The following is a 27,846-nucleotide window of genomic DNA, read 5'->3' on the forward strand; positions in this document are numbered from 1 at the left end:
GCTCTTTATTCAGCTAAAACATTTCAACACGGGACCTCTACCATTCTATACAATGTGTAAAACAAAACCAGCCTATGTATACGGGTTCACTACAAGATGGCTTGAGTCTTCAATTATCCAACTGTCAGCGTTTAAATGATACCGTATCCCAATGCATTTCAAAATAAAAGTACCACACCACAAAAAATACAATCGTAGAGATAAGGTAAGGTGCAATGTGTGAGTTTACACTTGGCATTACTCACCAATTATGTGTATCCTTGAGTTCTTACACATTTTTGAACATGTGAAAGTGTACGATGTCTATAACCATGTTTGTTTGCTTCCAGTCTAAGCTACAATTCATTGCAACATTTATTTTTTAGCATTACCTGCTGCCAACTGTGCCAACAGCGGAATAGTGTGATACCGGTCAGTGCCTACGCCCATGTTTGTGCACACGATAGAAAACAAACAAGGATAAGATTGTACAAACATTGCTCTGTAGTGCTACTAGTGATCAAAAACTCCACAGGGTCCCTTTCAAAGCTGGTAATAAAGTGCAAAATATCAAAGGTCCTTTTTTATTAAATATCTATAAAATAATGAATCCTCGAGGATGCAAGCTTCTGTGCTCATAACTCCAGAAAGAATCTTTCCATTTTCTAAGGAATTTAACACCACCTGTCCTTAGCCCCAAATCGACTTTATTCTTTATTAATATCAATAAAAGACAAACTCATCATAGAATGTTTGGCCTCCAAATATGTGTGGACACTGGGTGTTTTTTGGAGTTTGTTCCCCTTTTAATGGATCTCTCCTGTTCTATTATCCTATATGTTGGTCAACTTCACCCACAGTTACACGAGTAAAGCTTGTGGTGTTCCTGGTGACTTTGCAGTTGATGCACGTTTGTTGACATCCCCAGTTGTAAAGGACAATGCACAACAGAACCAAGGTTTCAATGCAGTGTTTGTACAATCTAAACTTTCCCCACTCCTTGCACCCAAAAAGGCAAGTTTGTGAAAAGTTCAGAATGAGTAAACGTGACCAACTGTGTTTGAGACATAAAGGCCTTGGGATAAGATCACTGGCTGAGGTTGCTGTGTTGTATTTGTGTGAGAGAGACAGAGACAGACTGGGAAAGAATGAGGAGGAGAGGAGTTCTGGGCTCTCCTCGAAGTCTTGGCAAAGGCAGACAGGCTACACTATCCTCCGGGGAAGATTCAATTATAAATGATGCTTCCACTCTGACCCATCTTGGAATCCCTTATTCTTTAGGAGATCTTCTTCACCTAATCCTCAGCAGGGTTTGGTGTGGCCTGCCTCTGAAGTGATATGCCCTGCACGCATTGTGTGTCATGCATTATGAATGATGGGAAGGAGACACTCATGTCCTAATTTCGCTTAGAGCAGTGTGAACATCAACACTAGAGCTGACAGAATGCTAATTTTCGCCATAGAAAGGAGGAGGATTGAGTCAGGTTTAATAGAGCTTAAAGTGTCCCAAATAGTTGTTTGTGTTTAAGCCATCTCAAGCTGACTTTTTCCTCCACCCTTGCTGCCCATGTTGTCTGTCTGTCTCTTCCTCTTTTACCCTGCATCCTTCTTCGTCTCTCCTACCTCGCATCTTCTTTCCTTTCATACGTCTGCGACGTCTCTCTCCCTTTTCTAGATATTCCACTGGTGGCAGTGTGCAGCATTAAAGCCGGCAGACAGGTCTACTTTGTAGCGTAGTGTGCTGCGTACATCTCAGATGCAACCCCTTCCCTCCTCCCCCAGCCTCTGAAATCCTCTTCAGACCCCCTTCCCTCTTCCTCATCCTCTTCCTTTTCCAACCAGAGAGAATAGGAGCTGACATCTCCAGAGAACCGAGAAAAAAATCATTTATATCCCTTCCTCTCTGTCCGCTTGCCGCTACAACAGAGAGGAGTGTCAGTAATGCAGTAGGAGGGGGGGGGGGGGGTAGAAGGGGGGGACTTGCTACCCGAGCTTCGCAGTAATGACGGGAGAGTTGTTATGGCTCACCTTCTGCTGTTCTAGTCTGTGTGTGCATGTGTGAGTATTTTCACTTGTGTACTCACATTTGCGCCTTTGCGGTGTTACATGAAGCTGAAGTGAGGATACATGACTGCTTCGATAATGGGTGTCTCGTGAGTCGAACTTCCTGTTCTTCTGTAGCAATGTGAGGTTGATTTGACATGCTTGTGACTAAGGAACCAGTGACTTTTCTTGTTGCTCCGAGAGGGGGGGGGGGCTCGTATCAGGCTCACATCCACGCCACTTGACTCTCTCTCCATCTGTGTTCCTCTGTTCTCCATGTCTTTCCTCCTTCCTCCCGCAAAAAAGTGACTCCTCAACCACTCTCCCCTGCTCTCCCTCCTCCACTTCTGCCTCGGCAACATGATACAGATGGCAAATCAAGCTGTTCATCATGGAAATATGTCGAGTTTGTCCCCCGCCAGTGAAGGGGGACAAAAACAGATAAGAACTTTTTTGATAGAGCCATCTCACAGTGTGTTGCGCTGTTCGAAGTCATTGCACCTCAAGGCTTTTTGAGCACAATCCAATTACATGTATTACACATTCATTTCAAGCTACAGGGAAGAATTGTTGTGGAAGACAAAGTGGCAACCTCCAGGTTTGAAAAGTGAAGCCAATGCGGGCGTGCATTAAACCCTCATGCGTTATAATGCCCAGCAGGGGGCAACTCCATCAGTTGCAAAACTAAGTCAGATTGTATAGAAGTCTATGAGAAAATGACTACTTCTCACATTTATGGTTTCAATCCCTAGTTTGAAGTCCTTTTTAATACAGCATGATGTTGATTTTGTAAATGATGGTCCAGATTAAAGTAGTCGATAAAGCAGCGTATGCTTCAGGGCGTTTTGTGATGAACAATTTGCTACCATGGCGACATTTCAGTAGCCGTGAACTTGTGTTTGTTGGTTGTCCGTGTTTCCGTCCTTGAACTTTGACCCTTTCACAGTGTTCCTTCAGTTCAAGAAAGTTAATTGTAACATTTTGGTCACCTAAAAGATGTCTTGTTCAGCGTTCAGCTGTACTTAGCTCCAACCTCTCATGTCACTTCTGATGCCAAAGAACCAAGGTGGCCAAAATGCCAAACTCAGAGCTTCAAAATGGTAGTCACCGTGACGTAACCCACTGGTTTGTGGACTATGTCCACTTCCTAGATAACGTCTTATGTGGAAGACATACAATAACCTTTTAGCAGTTAGCTAGTTCATTATGCTGACTCAGATAGAGCCTGTTCCCAACAGAAGTAGTGGGGGTTTGGTATAACCCATGGAAAAGGCACTGTGTTTGGTGACCTCACATAATTCCAATTTCAGCCTGAGCTGAGTGGGTGGAGTCTTTAATATGTCTTACTATATACAGTACTGCACTGTACAAGTGCTCCTGGTACTGAAACAAGATTGTATACACTTACCACATGAGTGACAGATGAAATATTAAAACATTTCATTTTAATTAAAGTGGATCTGTCAATATTATTTAACCTGAAGAGAGTTGGGTTTACATAATTATTTTAAAGCAAATATACAATCTTACATTGGTGTATAAGTCAAATATGGCAAACACATATGTGACTTCTGATAAGCTGAGAGGCCTCTATCCGTGATGTAAATGGTGGTGGTTATTATATATTACAAACATCTTTTAGTAACACTGTTACTGAAACAGCAGTGCAAAAAGGGCAGGCTCCAAAATGACCATAACGTTGAAGCCATGCCCCTTTAAAGTGTGAACAAAAGAAAAAGATAAATAATTGCAGGTTACAGCTTCTCAAATGTGAGGATGTGTTGCTTGTCTTTGTCATATATGTTGAAAATCTTTATGTTTTGGATTGTTGGATGGACAAAACAAGACATTTGAAGTCTGGACCCTGAATTGCCTTTTTTATTCTCTTAATTTCTTGATTAATCGTCTAATTAGCAGATTAATCGAAAATGAAAATAATCTTTGGTTGCAGCCCTTTACAACAGTACAATGTGGTCTTGTGCTGCCTGCTGACATTGTTTTTTCCGGTCACCTGCATTCCCTGTGCACTGGCACCAACAACCCCCTCCCAACATAACTGGCAGCACTAAGTCTCACTGCAGCAGAGAGGCCTCAGCTTCTCTTGGCATTGTTGGACAACTATAGCACAAAGACAACCACTGTAGTATTTCACTGCTCAATCCTAGCGAGTACAGCTGCTGCCCAGCGGCTCAGACTTTATCATCCTGGCTACTGGTGCTGCTTTACAGCCCAAGCAGCACCAGCAGCAGCAGAAGAAGAAGAAGCCGCCTGAGCCTCTGTCTCGCTTTGGTGCGTTTCCTAGTGGGTTCTGGCTCATAAAGTTAAAATATGACTCTGACAAAATGCTACACAATGTAGAGTAATCCATACAATCCTCTGTACACACTGTGTAGACTGGGAGATAAACTATAATCGCAGACTGTGTTGTGTTATCGCCTGGTTTTCTGCCACCTCTTGACATTAATTTAAATTTACACATAAAAGTTCTGTTCCAGCGATCATACCTGACACTAAATAATTACATACAAAGTGTTTCAAATAGCAATTTTGTTTAGGGCAAATCTTGGTGAAAAACCATAAACAAATGTGTCTTAATCCCAATTGTGTGTGTATTTCACAGCTTGTTGCCTGCACATATATCATAATACAGCACAGGCTTCTTTCACTTTTCAATATGTACACGCTGTCCATTCTGTCTCTGTTTTTCTTCCACTTCTATTATCCTGGTTTTTGGCCCGTGAATCCATGTAGTGTGGTAATGCTACAGCTTATTATAACGGGGAAACAGACAGTGTAAATCATTCAACGCTGGCTGTTTTCTTTGCATAGCCATTCTTCACAACACGCTGCCCTTCATCAATCTTATTCTGCATTTTGTTCAGTGTCTCCGATGAGTGATGGGACATGTGGCCACCATGTGTTTTGACAATGTAGAAGCACATATACACACACTCGTATAGTAATGTGCCTTTTTTGTGTATATGCCGTATAAATGCATTAAAACAGCACCCATCCACACTTATCTATGCTTATATATCTATAGTATTTTAGCCATTTACTGTAAACTTGCTTATGTCAGCTGAATGAGGATAGAGAGAGACCGGGAGACAGACCGGGAGACAGAGAGAGCATTCAATCATCAGTCTCGTCCGTCACTCTATCCCAGAGGGGAGAGGCAACAGTTGGAAATATGAATTATGAAATGATAAGAGGTTGTAAAATGGAGATAAATCCCGGTGATTACACAGCTCAGTATCTCACAATTCAATTCCTCCGTCAATGATTCTTTATTGTAGATGTGTGAAGGACAGCAGGCCTAATAATTCCCCATGTATGAAGCGCGGCAAGAAAAAGCATTGTGATGATAGAGTTCTTTTGAACGTGATTGAGGAGGCAATTACATTTTGCATCTCACTTTCAGGTTTTCTTTTTTTTTTTTTGAGGCTCCTCTCTTTTCTTCATTTTCCGATGGCAGAGAATTCGACCACATCAAACCGTGTTTGTCTTCTTTTTTTCCATCCCCTGGGGTGCCAGTGCTGCAGAAAGCCCGAGAGATAATAAAGGGAAAGACATAAAAGCACATAAACAACACACACCAAAGAGAAAGGAGGTGTGTGTGTGTGTGTGAGTGTGTGTGTGTGTGTGTGTGTGTGTGTGTGTGTGTGTGTGTGTGTGTGTGTGTGTGTGTGTGTGTGTGTGTGTGTGCTTGTGGATGTGTGTGCATATGTAGCTGGCAGTGGCACCGTGCCCATACACACATGCACATACAGGTACATGCGGACACGTAGACCTTCCAATCCAACTTCCACTGAAATAAAATAGAAACTCTTAACCGTCGCCGCCCTGTTGCCTGTGCAGTTGGACAGACAGTAACACTCTTTTACTGGAGGTCCTCTACCAGATGCCTCTAAACAGAGGGTTTTATCACAGCATGGTGTGAAGCCTGAATACAACCAATTACCCAGTTATAACAGACGTGCGCCGTGGCAGCTGCTCTGCTCTTTTTGCTCTTTTATAGATAGCATTGTTGCCTGGTGCGGTTTAAATGTGTATGTGAAGGATGAGGGAAGCGAGCATGCAAACATGTTGCAGGAACAGGGTTTCCGCGGATCCTTAAAAAGTCTAAAATCCAATAATCTGAAGTTAAGGCCTCACAATGTCTTGAATACAATTTTGACGGGTCTTAAAAAATGGATTGGATTATGGAGTTACCGTTACGTTTGTAAAGTTGTATTAACTTCAGTCTTGCTATGTGTTTTTTGGGACAAGTTTCCCAAAAAACGGGCTAACATGGCGTCTCCTCATCAAAAAACATGATTCATATAAAAGCAATGAAGACATAGGTGAGCGGTTTCAAATTATGTTCCCAGATTCCGACATTCATTTACTTTGCATGTTTTTTCTGGGACTTGCATTTATCACGGCCCTAAAAAGTATTAGATTTAAATTGTTGCAGAAACCTTGTGTAAGTAATGTATGTAAAAGGTTTTAATCATCACACACACATCACACATCACACACTGAAGCAGAGGCTCGTGTTTGCCCCGTCCACATTTTCCCCGCTCGTCAAGTCCATTCAAACTGATAACCTTCCATCATTTCTGCCTCCGTGCGAAAATACCATCCTCTTCTTTTTTTACATTATTTCTCTCTTTCCTCTAGTTGAGTAATGTCACGTGGGGGCCTGAAGGACAGGACATAGTTCTGTTGTGCAGACAGGTGTCCTGACCTTCTGTCTGCGCTCCCACGCCTCGGGGGACCTCTGCGAAATAGAGGCCAAGGCTTTGACCTAGTCTCTCATCTACAGTTTGTCTCTAAATGGAGACCCACTGCGGATGCGATGAATCACAACACTGAAGAGTAATGCACGAGTGCAAAAGCCTTTATTTCAAACCTAACACCATAGATTTCATTCACATTTAAGTATTTTATTGTATTCTTAACTATCAAAGAAAATCTGTGTTGGTCTCCTATCCCTTCACTCACAAATCAATAGAGCACCCATATGTTACTATTAGATTTGAAATGGCCCCCCTCCAATACCCGCTGGCCATGGCAAGATTGCATTATTTAAATATGGAGATGAAAGTCCGCCTCTGATCCACTAAAATAACATCTTGTGCAGTAATCTGTTTGTAGATTTGATTCCTTTGATGATATTTTGCCGTGGTTGGCTTTTCACCAGGGAATCATAGCTGTAAGAGGCATGTGTGTATGTTGGATGCTTCATGTCTGCTGTTTAAGTTGTCCGTGTCTCTCTGAGAGAAGAGAATGACCAGGAGAGAGGACAACAAGTCTGCAGTAATGATGAGGAATTAAAGAAAGTGACACAGGAAGCAAAACAGCAAACCTTGATAGGTTTTTCCACATTTTCTAAAAAAACTACTTGGACTGCTTCAACCATAACTTTGAACTTCTCAATGCATTTGACATCTCAGATTATGTATGAAAGTATTTGTTGAACTGTTACCAACCAAATCAAGGTAAACTAAGAACAACGGCCATCACATAGGCACACTGTGTTACAGATATCCCTCTTCTTTAAAGACTCACTAATGAACCAAGTTATTTTGCACAAAACGAATGACATTGTTGCACTCTTGCACTTTTAATTCTATGCACATTTTAACAAGCTTTTTGCCGAGTCACTAATGTGAGATCGTTTTGCTAATATAGAGTACACACTGCTTCAAAACAGCAAAAGTGTGGTATCTGTTAATAATGAATAAAAGCCTTTTATTTTTCTTTCATATTTGCATTGTAGCTCTTTTTAAATTCAAGGTCAGAAAAGACAATTGTTTGTTAAAGGTTTCGGGGCAGGTTACTGCCTGAGGAGGTGTTACTCAAAGTAATTGAGAGTAGGCATGCTAAAATATGCCAGAAAAGTTCAAATATGCCATTGCTTACCCTCTTTCATCTAATTAACCTCCTTACAAAATAACTGAAATTCAAATATATTGGGGCTCCTTGCATCCGCACCTTTTGCTCCGAAGTGAAGTTATTCAAACGACCATGAGAGTTCAGCCTTGCTGCCACAATTCTACACACTTCCTCCCGGTTGCTAACCATCCATACAGTTCTTTATTCTCCGTTGACATCTTCCCATGAGTATCGGAAATGACGCCACATTCTGCTAGTTTTGCACACAATGAGTGCATGAATTGTTATGCAGTGGGCTTCCTCTCTGTGTGGAAATCCAGCCGGTGCAGTCTGGGCCCGGCAGGTTTTCAGGGAAACACGCTACATTATTGGCGATCTCGGTTTCTCTCTCTTCTCTGTACTTGTGCAGATAATCACCAACTTGTGTGATTGTATGTGAGAAGGCATCGCATTCTGAGTGTTTGTGAGTCTGCACACGTGTTTCCACACTTTTAGACTTCACAAAGTGCATTTGTGCCTCCGTCAGCCCGTCTGTGTGTGCGTGTGTGCGCCCGTCGGTGCGCGTGTGGCCGTCTGTGTGCGTTTCATGCCGAACATTGTCTTCTTGAAACACTGAGCAAATTTCCTCAATGTGATAATTGGCTCCCCAGGGTGCTTGTATCTTTGCTGCTCATCATCGTCATCCCCTCTAGAAAAAAACAAGTGTGTGTTAGATGAGATAGGCGAAGTTTGCTCGTTTGCCGGGGAAACTGATCCCGAGTCTGCCTGAAACTTTGAGGCAATGAGACAGCAGGGCCAGATCCGGTGCAACCTGGCTGCAGGCTGCTCTCTCTATCTGCTGCCTTCATGGCATCAACGCCTGTTTTCAGCGGAACATGGAGGAAATGAGCTATTTGAGGCAGGTGATACATGACGCAAACATCAGCTACAATTGCTGCAATGTCACTGAGAGCAATGAAGAGATTTTATTGTTTGTCTTCAGGAAAAAAATACAATTCTCAAAGGGAGGCATCTGTGTTAAACCAGCCATGTAGGGTTATTAGTTACACGAAGTGAAGCACTTGTTTGAGGCTCGAGATGCTTCACTTGTTATTTTTCACGTCACATAGACGACCTTAGTTGGTGGATTGCATTGCTGGCACCTGCGGTGTGTAAAATGCAGACCTGTTTGTGTGCCTGAAGGCAAATAGAGACACTCATCTGGTCGATAGACTCTCTCCCTCTCTCTCTCTCCCTCTCATCCATATGTTCCTGCGGTCTCCAGGGTATTACGGACCACAGAGCAGATTGTTGGCCGCTATGTAGGGGAAACAGTGAGACAGCTGGGCACCCATCACAAGGCCAAACAGATGTTCAGGTGACTTGGAGAGGAAGTGAATGAAAAAAGAGGAACGACAGAGGGGTGGTGGGGGGAGGGAGGGACCGAGGTGATGTAGAAGAAAGGGATGCCGAGGGATGGTGGAGGCAGAAGAAGAAAAAAATAATTGATGCAAAGCTCAGAGGCTTCATTAGCAACTCTACCGTCAGCCTCTGAGGTGGGCCAAATGCTTTCCACTATCCTTAGGCCACAGGAGTGTGTTTCCTCTCCCATATTGATTCACCCACTAGTCTATCTGCTGTACGTCTAATGCCTTAGATCTCTTGATTATCTTTGCCTAAATGTGGACAAGATGGCTAAGCGGCTCAAGAATTCAGCGCTTTAATTCTGATGCTCCTGAGGGAACATCCAGAAGTTGGAATTGAATCCAACCCTGCAACCAAATAATGAAGCGGAACTCTTTTTTTTATCTCTGTTCCACGTGATCATGGGAAAGAGAAGTCTGCACACAACTTTTGCAGACTTTTCTCTGGCTCAGGGCCAAGCTTGATTCAATCAGAGCCTCTAGTCTGACAAAAGATCTGCATGATGTCATAACAAAAAAAAAGTATTCTGTTTAGCTTCTCTACCCGAACTGATGCTCAGGACACTTTCTTTCTACACTGCATTTGTCAATTCGAACCACACGAAGGTTCTTCGATTTTCTTTCTTTCCCCCCACCCCTTCTCTTCTCTCTTGTGTCAGCCTTTGTTCTTTGGTTGCAGGTCTCATATATAATACATGGCGATTGGGAGACTTATTCCAGGTTCTGGCCATACTGGCTGTTATTCCCTGGAATGGGGCTATATTTAAGAGCTGGATAGGTCATAGATGGCGCCAGGGGAGCAGCTGACTTATACCCAAAAGGTGGTGGTGGCTGAATACTATTAGAAACCTAAAATAGAACTTGACACAATTGCATTGCAACAGTGGTAAACTAGCTGTAAATGAATTAGATTTAGACCTAATGCAGGTTTGGATCTAGTGTTGTGTCTTGTTGGTGACGACACTCTGCTGCGTCTATTGTGCTTTTACATCGCAGAATTGAATTTTAGCCTTTACTCTTTGAATTTGCATCTATTTCTCTTAGAATAAATCTAACTCCTGCCCTTTTTTGCTTCTTGTGTTTCCACAGCTGGAACCACCTATATATTTGGTAAAGGAGGGGGTCTGATCACATACACATGGCCCAATAATGAGAGGCCAAGCACACGGACGGACCGGCTGGCAGTGGGCTTTAGCTCTACCATCAAAGACGGCATCCTCGTCCGCATCGACAGCGCCCCACGTCTGGGCGACTACATCATGCTCCACATCGTAAGTACTAATGTTTAAAAATATTTTATTATACTGAGGTCCTGAAAACAATTGCACATACTTCCAGCTCCAAATATGTTCGTAGTTTTTGAACTATCTTAACGAAACACAAAAGCAGCACAACTTAACAAACAGCGTGAGGCTTACGTTCACATTACATTACACACGCCAGTCCAGAGGGGGGAACCGGCTCCAACGGTTGCAATATCTTAATAAATCCCTCGACATTGTTATGAAAGGTGTATCAGAGGGAGTATTCTCAGTACCTCCTTGTACCAAGCGTCCAGTGCAGGGCAGGATTTAAGCTACACTATGAATATGGCCGTTAATATTCCAGAATTCTAGCCATTTATCAAAATGTTTGTATCTTTGCACATTTCCAAAACATGTCATACCACAGTCCCTCTGCTTAAGTGATTTATTTTATTAGATTGAGGCCAAACATCTGGTTTGAGCTCGTTATGAACTGTTTCATATCCATTTCAGCTCCTATAAATAACAATGAATTGATCCAAGCTTGTTTTTGTTGTCCATAAGCACTCGTATGTTTCCAGCGTTACAAACTACAAAGAAACCTTGTGAATCATTTGTCAAGGTTCCACGTATTGCAGTCTTCAGGTCAAATTCAGCCCATCATGCTCAAACTGAATTGCACAAACAGTGCAGATCCATAATAGAAAAGAAGAGGAAAAAAATTGATAACCTGCTCCCCTGCTGTAAGTCTCTGCTCGCCATCCTCGTCCAGAATAACCCTTCTTCTACACCACATTCGCACTGACTCCCAGCATGAATAATGAATGCTGCTCTCCATACATATGCAGTGTGTTCCCACATGTTGGAGGAACATGATCGAAAACGGGGGCTGCGAGTTGGAATTCTTGGCCAGTCGACTGCGTATTCATGCGGCATCTTAATAATCTCATTCGGCGACCTTGTGTTTGACTCGTTTACATAAGCATTACGTATTTAAATAATCATCAACAGTAGCTAGATTAATGCAGAGCGGCAAATCAGTGCCGTGGGGGGGAATGTAGAGGCAGCGGTGGTTCGGGCGGGGGAGAGTGGGGGGGACAGACAGTTTGCTGCTGACGGCATGCGAAAAAAGATGTGATGATGAGGAGGAGCTACAGTTGCTAAAGCAGATTGAAAGTCTTTTTCTTGTTAAAGAGCTCCCCTCATCTCCTGAGTGCTGGCCATGTGGTGCAGAAAAGCAGCCATCTGCTCTGCATAGATGAGGGCCAACACCAAGCGGGTTTGAGCTGCCTTCACAGTATAGAGAGATAACGTGTGTGTGTGTGTGTGTGTGTGTGTGTGTGTGTGTGTGTGTGTGTGTGTGTGTGTGTGTGTGTGTGTGTGCGCGTGCGTGCGTGGATGGAGAGAAAATGATGAAGATGTAGCAATGTGGGAAACGCCCTTCTGCGTCCCTAACCGACTGAGTACTAGCAGGAAGCTCTAAAGGAAGGAAAAGGAATGCATTTTTAATTCAAGCTTTTTAGATATCCCAGCATAGCTAGCCAAGCAGGGTATCTCTCATAATTTGGCTGCGAGTCGTTGGGAGGCGAATGTCTTCATTCCTCCAGTCTCACGGCGCTAATGAATTTATTAATAGAACAAAGCAACTGGAGATTTTGGAGAGGCATTATGTTCTGAACACAGTGTTGTGGGAATTTTGTGTTGCATGGGAAACATTGCACTGCTAATATTTCAAATGATTTCTGGGCGGCCAAGGGTGTACAAACGAAGTAAGTTTCATTTAATATTAACAGTGATTCTACCCTTAAACTATACAATACTTTTGCAAAAATCAGGAAACTCCGAGGCTCAATTTTTCCCACAATTAAAGAAAGCTAGACTTTTTTTGCCACAGGTAAACGGTAAATAATTAATCAGACCTTGAGTGAATATTTAGCTGTGAGACTGTTGTGTTTGGTTACATCTCAAGGAAAACAAACCACTGCTTGACCTCACTTGTAATGTGTGTTGTTGTTATCATGTGTCTCTCCAGTTCTGTAGACGTGGAAAGTTACCACAAAGCGGGTGTTGTATTCACAGCTGAAACAACTTGGTTTGTCTGTACAACTTCGATGCTATAGAATTAGCAGATATCCCAGACGTCACTGATAATAACTTCTGATGAGAGGCGTCAAGTCTTCGCTGTCAGCGTTTTGCATTTCATAATGAATCTGGAAGAAAAGGTTAAACGTGTTTCGCCTGTCGATTCTGGATATGTGTCTAACCAAAGGTCTCATCAGGCCCAGAGCCCCTAGCATAGCCTTTGTAATTATTAGGTTACTACTTGACAATCAGCACACTGAAGTCTAAATGCAGTACGCGCTCTATTATATTGTCATAGCTGAGTATATGGTAGAGTAGAGTCAACAAGTGTTGTTTTGAGTTGCATACAGACAAAAAACTTCACCAGGAGATCATGAATGTCTTTAACTGACCTTAAGTGTCTCATGCTCGCAGTTTATTCTAACAGAACAAAGGGTGTAGTTGGCATTTTCTTAAACACGCAGAGCTCAGGGAAAACAGACATTGGGAGGCAAGACCTAATCACTGACTCCCTCCTTCGTCTCCCTCTTTTATTTAGCTTTCTTCATTATGTCCTCTCCCTCCTCTCTGTGATTAGCTTACGGCTTGTTTGGCAATCATGAATTAAAATGCTGATTGTTGTGTTTATATTCTAACTGCAAAGAACAACTGCGTGCTCGGTTTGAAATCTGAGGGGCAATTTGGGGTAATTTGCAGAGGTGAGCGCAACATTTCGCCGGTATTTTATCTACGAGCTAATTCCATTTCCGAGCTCTAATGCGGAGCGTGCAAAAGACGAGGACATTACTTGTGTTTCATGTCGCAAATGGTAAAAGATAATCTGAATGTAATGCTAAAATAACAACCTAAAGCTGCGTGGAGAACAAATATCAAATATGTTTGTAACACGGGTGACTTTATAGTGTAAGAGGAGTTAAAAGTGGGTTAACGCAATGCCACAGTGTGTGTGTGTGTGTGTGTGTGTGTGTGTACATTTTAAAGTGTGTGGAAGCTTAAATCCATGACAGAGAGACTCTAAGCCGTGGGCTAGATGTGCCGGTTGTGACTCACACAGTCTCTCACCAGGGACTGCACATGACTGCAGGTGAAGATTACCCCCCACACACACACACACACACACACACACACACACACACACACACACACACACACACACACACACACACACACAGACAGAGAGAAATCCTTCAGTATCTCATCTCTTCTACATCATTTGGTTGGAAAAACTCTTTTTTTTGCCCGACAGACCAGGCGGGTCAATCAACAACCAGAACTTGAAGAAACTTTACTGCTCAAAAGACAAAGCATAACCTTATTATATGTATGTGATACATCTGCTGGAGATAGGGAATCTTATTAAAGGTCGATTTTTGGAAACGGACACAATATTGTCTGGATATTAAAAGAAGATCAGAAACTGCTGTGTCTTTAAGGACAGCACCTTGTGACCGGACCTTTTATTCTCAATATCACCAGCAGTCGTGGAAATCTGACAGCTGAGGAGGAAGATGACATGCCAATCAAAGTCCTGGCGTGTGTTTAATTACAGGTCGTGCCTCAGTCAGCAGAAAGACTCTTTTCTCTTTGACATTGTTTGAACACTTCAATAGAACAGTGACGGCTCCAGTGAGCCCCGACGATCTAACTTCTGTGGGAGGCGTCGTAGGTGACAAGTTGCGAGTCAGGCAAAGCTAAAAGTGAGGGCGCTCCGTCAAATGTCATGTCTGGCAGCTTATTTGGTTTCCAATTAAGGGAGAAAATCACTGTAAGACACCTGACAAGATAAAGACTGCAAGTGTTTCAACACTTTCTCTGGAACAGCTAACTTAAATGTATGCCGCACAATCTTTCTCTTCAGTATAAACACTAATACCACAATGTTACAAGTAAAAGCCCTGCGTTGAAAATGTTACAAAAGTATTATTAACAAAACGTACTTACAGTATGAAAAGTAAAATAGCTCATTATTCAGAATGGCTGCTTTCAAAGTATTATATTATTATAGAATATGTTTCTGTTTTCATCACATGTAAGAGTGTTTGAATGTTTTAGTTCATCAGTCCAGTCGGATTATTTGTACAATACTGTGTATATTAGAAGTATAGTACTGCCTATCATATGTTTTTTAATTTAACAGATAATAAGTAAAGTTATCAAATAAATGTAGTGGAGTAAAAAGTACAATATTTCCCTCTGAGGTGCAGTAGAGTAGAGGAAATAAAGTAGAAATTAGAAATAATCAAATGAAGTACCTCGAATTTGTACCTAAGTACAGTCTTGAGTTAATGTACTTAGTTACTTTCCACCATTTGCCTCTCCATACAAAGTCATTCCAATGAAATATCCGGTTGCCCGTTTATGGATAATATGACATTCAAGCTCTGAAAAACTGAGCTGCTTTAGTTTGAACTATAAACCTTTCTTGTTTATTAATGTTTGTGTGCTTTAAGCGTTTCCATTTTAACAGAGACTATTTATTATGAAGTTAGAAAGCTTTACATTTCTCTTAGAAATCACATTAGTAGTCACATTTTTTTTAAATGTGTTTAAAAAAAAAGTAAAAAAAAATTGAAATAGTCTTCAGGTAACAGGTAATAGTCTTCATAAAACTTTCCCAAATGGTTGCTCCAGATATTTTCTCATCTGATCTCACTCGGCACTTCGCTAAAAACACGCATTCCACACTTTGATCTCCGTCCCTGGAGATATGATTGACAACCAATCAGGCTCTTATTTTGTAATGGAGCGACGGCACACGGAATTCCATTACCCACTTGAGTTTCCCCCTCATGCTAATTCACAGGCAGGAAAAAGGTGCGGCTGCTGGATAATTGAAAACCCGAGAGCAGACACTCAGACACAAGATGTGGAAGGAGATGAATGGCTGCGGATGGTAAATGCTATACTGCACAGACCATGCCGTATCTATCTTTTCCATTACCGTTACATGCAGACGTACACTAATGCATGTATATTTTAATGTATTAATGCAGGAGTGCAGATGCATAATTCATCCAGTTCTTCACTCATTCCTGTCTGGCCCCATCCATCCATCACATTCTTCTCTGTCTGAATGTGTTTATGTCTAACATTGTCTTGTTCCCCCACCTCCCTCCCTCCCTCTCCCTCTGACAGACCTAATATAAGATGTTTGATGTGTACCTGTGTGCATCAGCGCGTATATGGCCGGCAATATATTGCCTCTATCGAGTTACCCTACCTCGGCAGGGAAAGATAGATATTATCGCGGTTATGGCTCATGGCCTCTGATAACATTACAGCTTCTTATTTGAGTTTGTATTTCCTTACCTCCCACATCTGATTCCCCCTACGGAAATAAAGAGCTGCAAAGAATATTCCTCGCAGCTGTTTTCACGACTAGTTGAGTGCAGTACACGCAGTCAGCATTATTGTAACTTTGATGATAAATAAGTATTTCTCTGAAGCTGAACAGCAGAATCATTTTTTATCCCTACTGCTTTATTATTCAGATTTCCCATGTGATACAACAGACTGTGTTATTTCACCATACGGCTATAAATTAAACTAATAACTACATTGTAATTATCATGCCAATAATTAGATTGACAGCAGCAAAGGTTGCTTCTTATGAGGTCAATATATAATACCCGACATACTAGCTGCCAGATGGTGTGTGTGTGTGTGTGTGTGTGTGTGTGTGTGTGTGTGGTAAATCTGTATATGCTACAGTAGATACTTTTATGAGAAGCTGTGAAACGTATCATAAAGGATCGTTCATGTTTGTTTTTTTGGAATTTCAAGGTTGTGTTTAGTCTGCAAGTGATTTAGGAATCAGACCAATTACATCTGATAGACGATACAGAATGAGCTCGGCAATTTAACCGTCTTTCATACACATGCTGCACTTTTTATTTGTTCTTTTTTTGCTAACCTTAAAAGGATTGTGGCAAATTTGTGGCAAAACATAACCTCCCTGGCAGAGGTGACTAGATGCTCTTGCTCTTAATCAGTGGTGGCAACATGTTTGTGTTCATTGCTGGAGGAAGCATAAGGTTTGCTCTCTGACATCACAACCCAAACTCTGTGCATTTGTGTATACCCTGTTGTCTCCGAGTTCCCCTTATACAAAGCAGACTGTGTTACTTATGTTCTCTTGTTTACCCTCTTTTACTCTCCTGATACCGATTCCATTTACTCATTCTGGTTGTCAATACCTAGGACCAAATGAATTCTAAATCTAAAACTCACTCACGATAAGCCTTTTTCACACGATACGTTTTGACATGTCACAGTAGGAAAGGCACAGGGGCATATAATAAGATTAATCCAGGCTAAATTAGAATTTTGGCTTCAGTTTCAGGGTCCTGGTGTCGTGCACGCTGACTCACTGTCACACTATCGTGGCTTACTGGGACTCTACAACAAACCAGCGCCATCGTTAATGTTATTAGTAACACCTTTGCTTTTCCTACTATCACAAGTCAAAATGTCTGCTGTGAAAAAGGCGTATTGGAATCCTACTTTATGTGAGCTAAAATGAATAGAACTGAGTACTATTCTAAAGCAGGAGTTATTTTATGACAGATGTCAGATCGGCGAGTATTGCCGCTGATACTGATGCAGCGTATGTGATAGGTGTACGACCGACTCCTATAATGGAATAACGCTACCCGGCCTCAAGTGTTGTGTGTGTGGCAGGTTTAATAACACTATTGTCAACAGCAGAATGAAGTGGAATAATAACTTTAAAGTGCATTCTGACACAGTGCCCCTCAACAAGACAAATTGGCAATGAATGAATTACTACATCTAACTGACATGCAGTGCACCTGGAGCTTTAGGGGCCTTCCTGCAGTCCGGGGCCTCTGGGCAGTTGTCTTCTTTGCCTGGTTGTAATTCAGACTTGTGTGTGTAGTGCCTGCTAGTGGGAAACACATCTGTTTAGGTTTCATTTGCTTTTTAAAAGGAGAAGTTGACTGAAAATCTCTTTGGTGTTTTGCAAAGTATATCTTTTCCAGTACCTTGATGGAGAATGAAGTTAACATTTTGTTTTGTTTCATCTTGGACATGAAGTAACCCCCAGAAAAGTAACATTTTAGTCAAATCTCTGCTAACACAAAATAAGTGAAATCACATTTTCTAGCCGAAGGGTGTTGTAAGAATAATATCCCTGCTTCTCTGTTAAAGCATCGTCACTGATGTTCGTGACTTGACACGGTATAATCAAGGATGGAGGTTTTGAGTTCGCTGCCTGTGATGATTAATAATTAACAACCTCGACAGGCACCTACACTTTAGCTAAAAACACAGAAAAAGAATCACGGACACACTTAAATGCACATTACACAGAAAGCCTCTTTGTGTCTCGAACAGCGCATGCATGGATACACAGAAACATATGTACTCTCCCTCTCTGGTGGTACACATCCACCCACACTCACGTATTCTCTCCCTCTCTCCACTATTGCCATATTACATGTATAAACACACACACACACACTTCCACAGGCTCCTTCGACAAATTCTCGCACAACGGTACATAGGCACTGACACTACAAAGCTGTTACTAGGGCTCTCCTGGGAAGTCTGCCTGTCAGTCATCCATGTCAACAAAAGGCACTTTGGGGGGAGCAGTTTATGCATTAGACCATCTGACGCACGCACACACACATTTGGGCAGAGCAACAGCGAGTGCTGAAGTTGGACAAACACAGCAACGTTATTACAATGTACCCATGTGGTCCTTGCCCTTAGCCCTGGCCTGAGCATTGTATATTTCATGGATTAAGATGAAAAATTCAATGAGGAACAACAAACAGTGTACCTCCCTCTGCCTACTTTGCTCTCTGACAGCCCCCCCTCTGGGGGATGCTCGTGTTTTCACAGCTTCATGGTAGGACATGAATCCCATTCTAACAGTGATGAAGAGACAGAAGGATAAGATGAAAGAGACAGAGACTGGAGCATGGTGTACATCCAAAAGTAGAACAAATACAAGAGGCGGAATCGAAAAGAGGGGGGGGGGGGGGGAGAAAAAAAGAATAAGAAGAGGTGGGAGGAAAGAAGTTGGGGGGGAGAGATAGGGGGATGTGGGTATTTTAGAATTCAGAGCAGGATCAGAGACAAACTTGGCTCAGATAGGTCTCAGCACATTGGCTGTGAATTCTAAATTATGTGTTGCCTTTCTGTCTCACTCTGATGCCCCCCCCTCCCCTCCCCAACCACCCGGCTACCAGCTTCCCCCCGCTTATCTCTCCCTTCTTCTTATCTCTCTCTCTGCTACACTGCCTCAGCACTATTGTTTTCATACTAGTGGCTGGATTAGGCACTGGTAGCTGATCGGTCAGTCGCTTTGAATTCAGCTGCAGTGCGAAAAGCATCTCTACGAAAGCTTATTGTGGAGGCCAAGGTTGCACTCACAGAGGTGTGAACAGATTGTGGCCATTTTAGTGACGGCCATTTTAAATCCTGAACACTGTCACTAAAGTATTAAATGTTAATGTCATCAGAAACGTGGGAACAGTGAGTGTTAATTAATAACCACTCAACAGCAGAGATATTTAGTCAGGTCTACATTACTGTTCATTTCAAAGCTGCCACACACAACTGTAGCATTATCTGTATCAAATAGAAAAGTACACATGTTGGAGATATAGCCTAGTTATTTACTGACCATGAATAACTACGTTAGCCACTATTACTGCATGCAGTGCACACAGTGGAGCACACACACTCCTACTATGAGCAATACTCTTAGCTATAGTGGCCACTATAGTCAGCCAGATAGATCGCAAATACAGAGAAGAAGTAAAACTATTAGAGGAGAGCTTTAGTGGATAATGTGGTGTGGAAGTGTTCATGGCAGCTGTTGTATGCTAACAAATGCATCATTGTTCAAACGATTAGCCTGACATGTCTCAAGTTACACAAGAAGATGGAGACCCCCCCCCCCCTCATGTCTGTACGGTAAATATGATGCCACAGAAGAAAGAGTGGAAACACTGGAAGCATCTTTCTTGGTTCTGCCCAAAGGTAACATCGGGGGTTCCAGTGTGGCCTTCTGTTATCGGGACTTAGTCTAATCTCTATAAACCGATACTTGCAAATGTAATCTAAATAAAATTATTAAAATAATAACTAAATCATAGCTGATGCGTTCCCAGATTGCATTTTCTGCCAATGCGTTCCGCCTCTTTTGCTCTCCACACGGACTGTTAACCTGCATGCAACCAAAGCCCGCGCTGATTGGTCAACACTACTCGGACTGAAACCAGAATGCCTCCGATACAAATGATTTTCCTGCTGCCTACAGATTCTGGATTCATACGCAGATATCCGTTTATAGATTAGGGGGGGTTACATGTCGGGCTAGTTCTATCAACAGATATCAAGTTCAATGACTCAGTGGAGAGGCAGTACTGCCGAACACTGGTCCATTCACTCTGCCTTTAAGTAGCTGCATTTTCTTAGATGGCGACAGATGCTTTCTGAGATCAAAGCACTTCAGTCAGCAGCGGCATCGTTTTATAATTTCCTCTACTTACCCAGCTCGAGACACTATGCTATGAGTGATGAGCGGGACAGCTTGTGACGAGCACCTAATGAAAGATCGGAGGGATTTGGAATCGATCGAGGTGTGTCTCACACACAAGGCTAGGTGCCATCTCGACTCCAAAGACACTCCAAAATCCTCCCGCAAGGCTCTGCGTTACCCTTTTACAGCCACTCTTTGCTCCTGTCTGGGCCGTCTCCTCATCTGAGTAAAAGCACACACACAAACACACACACACACACACACACACACACACACACACACACACACACACACACACACACAGCCCATTGAGAGACAGAACAAATAGTCAGATGATGACAGAGACAGAGAGAGAGGCAGGGGGGAGTAAAACCAAATAAACGAAAGAAATTCACATTTTAACAAATTGACTCCCTTTTCGGATTATCGACAAGAAGTGGGGGGGGGGGGTGATGAATCTGCTCAAGTGATAAACGTCAACATTAGAAAATAAATCTAGCGGAAAGAAGGCTAAAAAAAAAAATCTTCTGCCTTCAATAACGGTGTGGCAGATTGGCTCGCTCACAAACACTCGCGTGCATACGCATATGTACACACTGCAAATGTATTCATGGAGGATTAAGCCCCAGCAAGAATTTGTTCTCTCTCTCTCTCTCTCCCCTGAAAATGTGAGAGCGAAGCTCCTTCACAGATGAAGTGAAAGTGAGTACCTGTGCATTTTACTGAGTGCAAGTTTGTATTTATTTAATCCTCCCTTTATTGACTCTCACCATGACAAAGCTCTATTGACAACGAGACAAAGAAGACTATATCACTTTTTTATAAGGCTGGGATCATCAGAAAACCCATCTATAAGGATAGAAGATATTTCCGACTGGATCGCTATTATATAGCATTATTATAAGCACTCAATCACTGAAGGTTATATAGACTTTTATTGATCCTCAAACGTTCTGGGCAGGCAGCGAGGAAGAAGGCCAAGGACATGACAGCAAAGTCTTCCATTGCCACCTCTTTTGTTCTGCTCCTCCATTGCCCTCAGCCATTTCCTCTGTGTCTCTAGTGAGGAAACAAAACAACATATTTTCTATTTTTAGTGTGAGCTCTAGTTCTGCAAAGCCCTCCTTCTGTGCCCCAGTGCACACACACACACACACACACACACACACACACACACACACACACACACACACACACACACACACACACACACACATACACTCACACACACACACACACACACATACACTCACACACACACACAGCCTATTTCCTGTTAAGTCAAAGCAGGACACGACCCCCAATAGAATCCAGTCTGATTGGGCGCCGGAGTCGTCCAATGGGGTTATGACCTTTTTATCCTGGTGGCATACTTACAGGTATGAATGTGAGTCGAGTTTTTTCTCTCCAGATCATAATATTTGCAAAGGGTCACTTTAAGGTTAGGCATCAAGCGTTAAAGCAAAGGAAAAAAGAAGGAAGGGGTGACTCCTATTCTTGTACCTATCATATTGAATATGTGGTCCTCACTGTATTCTGGTAATTATGTTTTGTTGGAGTGTTCACCTTAAATGTAAGGCTGCTGTTGAACTCCAGTGTTCCTGCACTGGAGCTTTCTCAAAGTAACCTCTCAGGAGAAAACAGATGCTTTATTTTATAGGTCCTCATATTTCCTTCTAATTAGAAAGATGATGTTACTTTGTTGTTGTATCAGAACTTTGTATTTTCATACCGATTAATGGGAAAATGTTGTCATGACGGCTTTAAATGGAGTTCCACTTACAATGCAGACCGAATCAACAGTGACTTTTACATGTGTCACTACTTTATCACTATGTTTGCAATGATGATGCATTTACTCAGGTGCTAAACTTAAGCACAATTTTGAGGTACTTGCATTTTACTTTAGTGTTTCCGCTTTTGTGCTACTTTATACATCTATAAGTTGAATTACTTTGCAGGATCAGATTTGATACAAAATATAATCAACATTTAAATGATGTCACAGTGATATCTCCAGAGTTATCTCAAATGCATAAGTGAAACTCTGCTGTTACAAACTAGATGTCAAGTTGGAGTGGACGTCTGCCAGGCAGCAGGAGATAAATGGACATAATATTGCTTGCATTATGGGAAATTTGCTTTTTAAATGCTTTATTCATACTAGTCACAATATTTCAGCTTCTACATCAATTTTAACCGTTCCATTTTCAATTTAGCTTTGAACTTTGCGGAAATACATTACTAAATCACTGTTGTGCAGCAGAGTATTACCAACAAATACATATTCCTTTAATGTCGTATAATGTTCTATGTGTTATATGCAGATGAGAAGTCCGATTAAGGTCAGGGCTCATCAAGTAAAGTCGTCAGTGTGTATAAAATCCCTCCTTGCCCGATAACCTCCCCTCCGTCCTGCCCTCTGGAAGATCTGAGCCCATGGCCATGGCAGTGTGAGTCAGCACAAAGGTGGCAGATGTTAAGACGACCGACATGGGTGAAAGCACAGCTCTCTTGACCCTCTGGAACATGCCCTCCCTCCCCCCTTCTGAATTTCACAAGACCCCTTTGATTAAGTTGGTTTGAAGGCTGAAGGCACATTATATTTAATGTATTCACATCGTGCTGAAACATGCCAGACTGACCAATGAAGAGATGGACAAGGCAGACGTCCTTCCTGAGGCAGATTCACTTAAAATAAATCATATTTTCTCTCTTTCTGATTAGACTCTCATGTCTTTTGATAACACATGATGCAGTTGCACACATTTTAGAAAGATTCTTGCAGTGTTGAACTGCCCTAACCTGTGCATGTTTTGGCTGTTTTCCAGCAGCTTCTGCCTGGACAGCGGTTCATGTCATTTGGAGCGAAGAGGGACTTCATGACTCATTACATATGCCTTTTGCTCGTAAAAGCCTCTAAGGGCCCTTTTCCTCTTGTGTGCCAATGCTGCCACTCTGGGGATGGCACAAGTTGGATAACACTCTAATTATAAAATTCACTATGCAAAATGTCTTCTGCAGTGCTTGCAGGGATGAGATTAAACATTGTTTTGGTTTTAGTTTATTTGAGCTTCTTGTGCCCACAGACTATAGTTACTGTATTGTTACTTGTGGGCTTTTTGCCGTTTGTGCAATTATTGTCAAAGTGCCTGAAGTGTAAGTTTTACATTTCCTGAATGGCTATTTATTAGCAAAGCTGCTGCAGAGGAGTGCTATTGGCCCATAGAAAAAACGAAAGTCATAGCAGCAACTGAGGAAAAAATGATCGATTGATTTCTTTTATGTGACAGGCCATGTATTTTTGGACATCACACAAAGCATCATCTGACATTATTTTGCTAGCTTAGCTGTCAACTTCATCGGAAAAGGGGGATTGAGATACATCTTACATTTTTATGCTATAACCTGTGTGTCAACAGTCTTGTTGAATGGACAAGGAGGCCCATCTGTGCCTCGCATGGCTAACCATGGTGGACCTCTCCTCTCGTCTACTGTAACCTGTTCACAGTCCTGGCTCAGCGGAGCGCACACTGGCAAATAGCGGGCAGTAAGGGGACGGAGAGGTAGAGAGAATGACAGAGACAGTGACGGCTAGAGAGACAGTGTTGATGGGGAGAGGGAGCAACAGACAAGGGCTGGAAATATGGAGAGAGAGGGAAAACAGAGAGAGAGAGAGGTAGAGAGTCAGCGCCTGTGTCTAATCTCCCCTCCGGGGCGGTGGTGTGAGGACGCCTTCTATGACAGATAAACTCCCCCGACAGCGAGCCCGAAATGACAGACGCCCACCAGTGGTGGACATAAATTAAGTACATTTACATTAATTCCATTGTATGATACTTTATACTCAGTAAAAGATCTGAGAACTTCTTCTGCTGGTGGAGGGAGAGTGGCAGCACCTAGTTCCCATACAGCTTTGGTGAAAGAAGAAGAAGATAGAGGCAGTTTTGTTAGTGTGGCAGGGGAGCGGAGGGGAGAAAAAGAAAAGAGTTAGTGGAGTAATGTTTGCTCCACTGTGGTGAATACAGATGGAGAGGGAAGCAGCAGGAGGTGTTGTTTTCATTCTCTTTTTCTCAATCTCTCCTTCTTTCACTCTGTTGAAGATTGTTTAGGTGCTACAGAAGGACCGGTCCATCTGAACTGTCCGTCACGGCTTTGTTTTTTGGCTTTTCATTGAGATTATGCACACCAGAATCCATGCGTGCACAGGCTTTCTATTTTGCCTAATTCCTTTCGGAGTGCGGCTTGCTCGCTCGACATTAGCGAAGGGAAAATTGCCTTTGAAAGCTTCTGTGTGTGTTTGTGTCAGGCTGCACCGCTCTTTGTCTCTTTTCCTCAGCTTAGTCTTTAAAAATAAAAAAGGAAGAAAAGCAAACATTGACCAAGCTGTGAAGGCACGCTTGAAGGAAGTCCTCAAGAAAATGTGACTTTGTACTTAGAAAGAAGCCTATTCCGGATCAGGATAGACCTTTTCTTTTTTGAGTTTATATTCCCTCACACACATCTCAGTGTGCGTGTGCTAGTCCCCCCCCCCTATCACCCAGAGACATCCTTCAGTATGAAGTCGATGCTGCTGAAAAGTTTTGAGCAGTCAAGGTGGCAGATGCTGATTATGTGGGCTTGTGTGTGTCTGTGTTTGTTAGTATGTGCGTGTGTGTGTGTGCGTGATGCAGCAATGGGTCTCCTGCAGTCTTGTTCAGGAGCAGAGACACTCGCTGACCTGGGACAGACCTTGAGAGCTGCTTTGACATTTAAAAACAACCTCCCACTGTCTCACCAGATAGACAATATATTTCTCACTTTCACCGGCTCGCTTTTTCCCTGCCCTCTGTGAACCTCTATGTTGTTATAGAGGTATAGAGGTATGTTGTTCCTCGCTTTAAAAGATAAAGATATATATGTGCCAACACGCGTATCTCCTTCCATATTTTTCTTTTACACTGTTACTTTGTGTGGCAAATGCATGCAAGCGCACACGGGACGTGGCACCACATCACTCAAGTGCTCACATGCTTTCCCTCTTTCATTTGTCAGCAACCATGACGATCTTCCCCCCCCCCCCCCCCCCCGTGTAATTAGGAAGCTAGATAAAAGCCGGGCCATAAACGCATCAGGTTCTTTGATCGTGCATTCTGACATGCTTACAACAGGCAACACATATCAGCATGCATGCACGGCTCCTAACATGCAAGAAGACATCGGTATACTCGATCATCCGCAGCCTCTGATTAACATTAATGGCATTACTCCGAATTACATTGGCCTCTCTTTGCATTCCAATCACCTAGATTTCATGCCTCCTCTCTGCAGGCAGCCCTGTTGATGTGAGAGAGGAGAGCAGCAATGAGTGCTATCTGCCGAGCCTTTGATATGCACTTATCTTTTTAGCAGTTTCATATTATGGGGAAGAAAATTGCCTTAAAAAAAAAAAAGACTGGTGCTTTATTACTTTTGGGCCAATTAATATAATGAAAAATAATGCCTTTTCGAAATAGGGAGGGAAAAATAATTATACAAAATAATTGACAAGGAAGGACAGGGAGGATGTAAGAAGACGTGATTGCAAATTTCCTATTATGTTGTTGTTCATGAATATTACGTAATGATCTTTTTCATACAGGCCAATTGTAGGGGAGACTCAGTTTGACAACAGTTTGCCCTGAAAGTGTCCAAAGCATTCAGAAAATAGGGCACTTTCCTTGAAGAGGGAGAGACAGACCGACCTACATTTCCTCCTGTCAATTCAGCCATTTTAGGTGCTGGCTATTCATGTCTCCATTTCACTGCTTCCCTTTCTGTCTCCGTATTTTAAACACGGCCACTTTAGTTTGGTTTGTTTCTTCATTTATGCCATATTTATTTCCCCCCTGTGCCCTTCCTATCACCTAATCTCAAAACATACATGAAAGTAACTCTAAGCGGCAGTGACAGCTGCTGAGACACCCCGCGCTGCTTAGCAGCATGGCGTCTGATAGCGTGACTTATCTCCAAAACCCGTGGTGTAACCTAAATTTAACTTTTCACTGAAAACAATAATCTTATCTCATTTATACAATTCTGTATACTTCATCCCCCGGCAATAACTTCAGTATCGCTCCATAACGCAGGGAAAGCCGAACAATCGGTCAAACGCTCGGAAAAACCTCTTTAATCAATCATCAGAGCTCGTCATCTTTTCATGTATTCCAGGGAGTTTGGTGCAGTCCCGGTTGATTTAACACAGTTCTAATGTGCCGGATGTAGTCATGAATTGGAAATGAATAAATGCAAAGTGAGACTTGGACTGTTGACCAGTATCAAGCTGACATGACAGCCATGCACACGGAGATGGCATATGTTGCCCAGTGTGGCTCCTGAGCCATCGCCGCGGGACAGTTCTGACTCTGCTGCTACATTATACCCTTTCAGGTATTCATTCATTCATCACATTATATCTGCCCGAGGTCACCGCGCAGTAAGAGCACTCCAGGTGCAGACGTGCTTCTCATTGAGCGCTAGAAGAAGTATTCAGATCCTTTTGTTTAGAGTTCACATTAATAGTCCAAATCATGTTTTGTACACATTTCACAAGCCCCACTAATATATCTCCATCATAACTGTGTTCCTAGCAACTGGAGATTCACTTTATCTTCTCACCAAATCATAATCTCTCCTCGTTGAAGCAATTACACCGCAAATGGTGCAAATTCAAACAGCAGCAATCGGCGTCTTCGCTGCTTAGTTGGAGGGAGCGACCCACAAATTGATATCATCACAGAGAGACTTTGGTGGATTTGAAACTAAATGGATTTCAAATCAAAAATAAAATGAAGCTCCTCTTGAGTAGAGAAATGGAAAGAAGAAGAAGAAGAAGAAGAAGAAGAAGAAGAAGAAGAAGAAGAAGAAGAAGAAGAAGAAGAAGAAGAAGAAGAAGAAGAAGAGTGTGGCTTGGACCGAGGTGCCTAATGCACTCTTTTCTCAGTTAATCATTTTCTTGCAGCTCCCTCTCTAACGCCACCTCACCTCATAGCGCTTTTTTTCTACACATCCACTTTCATCCTTTCATCTCTCTCATTTCATTCCCTTCCCTCTACCTTCATCATCCCTGACACCTCAGTAGGCAAGGTAGCAGGTTACCCTTAGCAACAGACCACCCACCCCTCTGCTGCCAACGTGTTGCGGAGAGATTCAACTAGCTTTGACGTCATTGTGGCCAAACTACCCCCCCACCCCCCTCAGCGGAGGCCTTTTCTCTGTCTTATCATCTTCTGTGTCCTCCTTCCCTCTTCTACTTCACTTAACCCTCCACAACCTGACATGGGCCAGCACGAGTTAACAACACTGTAGATGCATACATTAGCATTTTAACATCTGTTCGCGGGCACGAGGGTGTTATCACTTCTAATTTTAACAGCAGCGTGCAGACACAACAATTGGACAAACAAGGGCTGTGACAAAAATGTAAAAAGAGCCAACTAACTGTGTATGTGTGTTTCGTGTGCACATTTGTGTGTTTACATTCATCAGCCTGTGTGTTTGTGCGTGCCCAGAATAGTATGTGTACGTAAACAGAGAGACGAGAAGCCTCTCTCTCTGTTTCTCCGTCTCTTTGTCTGTCTGCGACTTCCTCACTCGATGAACTGTGGTCCAAGCTTTGTGCGACGCTCAAAGACGTGTTCATGACTACCACACACAAGACAAGAGAGCCACTCTGTTCATC

General features: G+C 42.6%; 2 protein-coding genes across 10 annotated transcripts in view; both read left to right on the forward strand.

Annotated features, from left to right (window-relative positions):
• The window catches only part of LOC115003692 (poly(A) polymerase type 3-like), a 981,812-nt gene that overhangs the window by 627,950 nt on the left and 326,016 nt on the right, over positions 1–27,846 (forward strand). The gene's annotated exons all lie outside the window — the stretch shown is intronic.
• Positions 1–27,846, forward strand: part of nrxn3b (neurexin 3b) — a 270,213-nt gene that overhangs the window by 190,550 nt on the left and 51,817 nt on the right. For all 9 annotated transcript variants that reach the window (XM_029425564.1, XM_029425568.1, XM_029425567.1 and 6 more), the window contains one exon: positions 10,395–10,576. In XM_029425564.1, coding sequence (XP_029281424.1) covers positions 10,395–10,576 — 182 coding nt within the window. The remainder of the gene's footprint in view (positions 1–10,394; positions 10,577–27,846) is intronic.

Source organism: Cottoperca gobio, chromosome 24, assembly GCF_900634415.1.
Source record: "Cottoperca gobio chromosome 24, fCotGob3.1, whole genome shotgun sequence".
Lineage (NCBI taxonomy): Eukaryota > Metazoa > Chordata > Actinopteri > Perciformes > Bovichtidae > Cottoperca > Cottoperca gobio.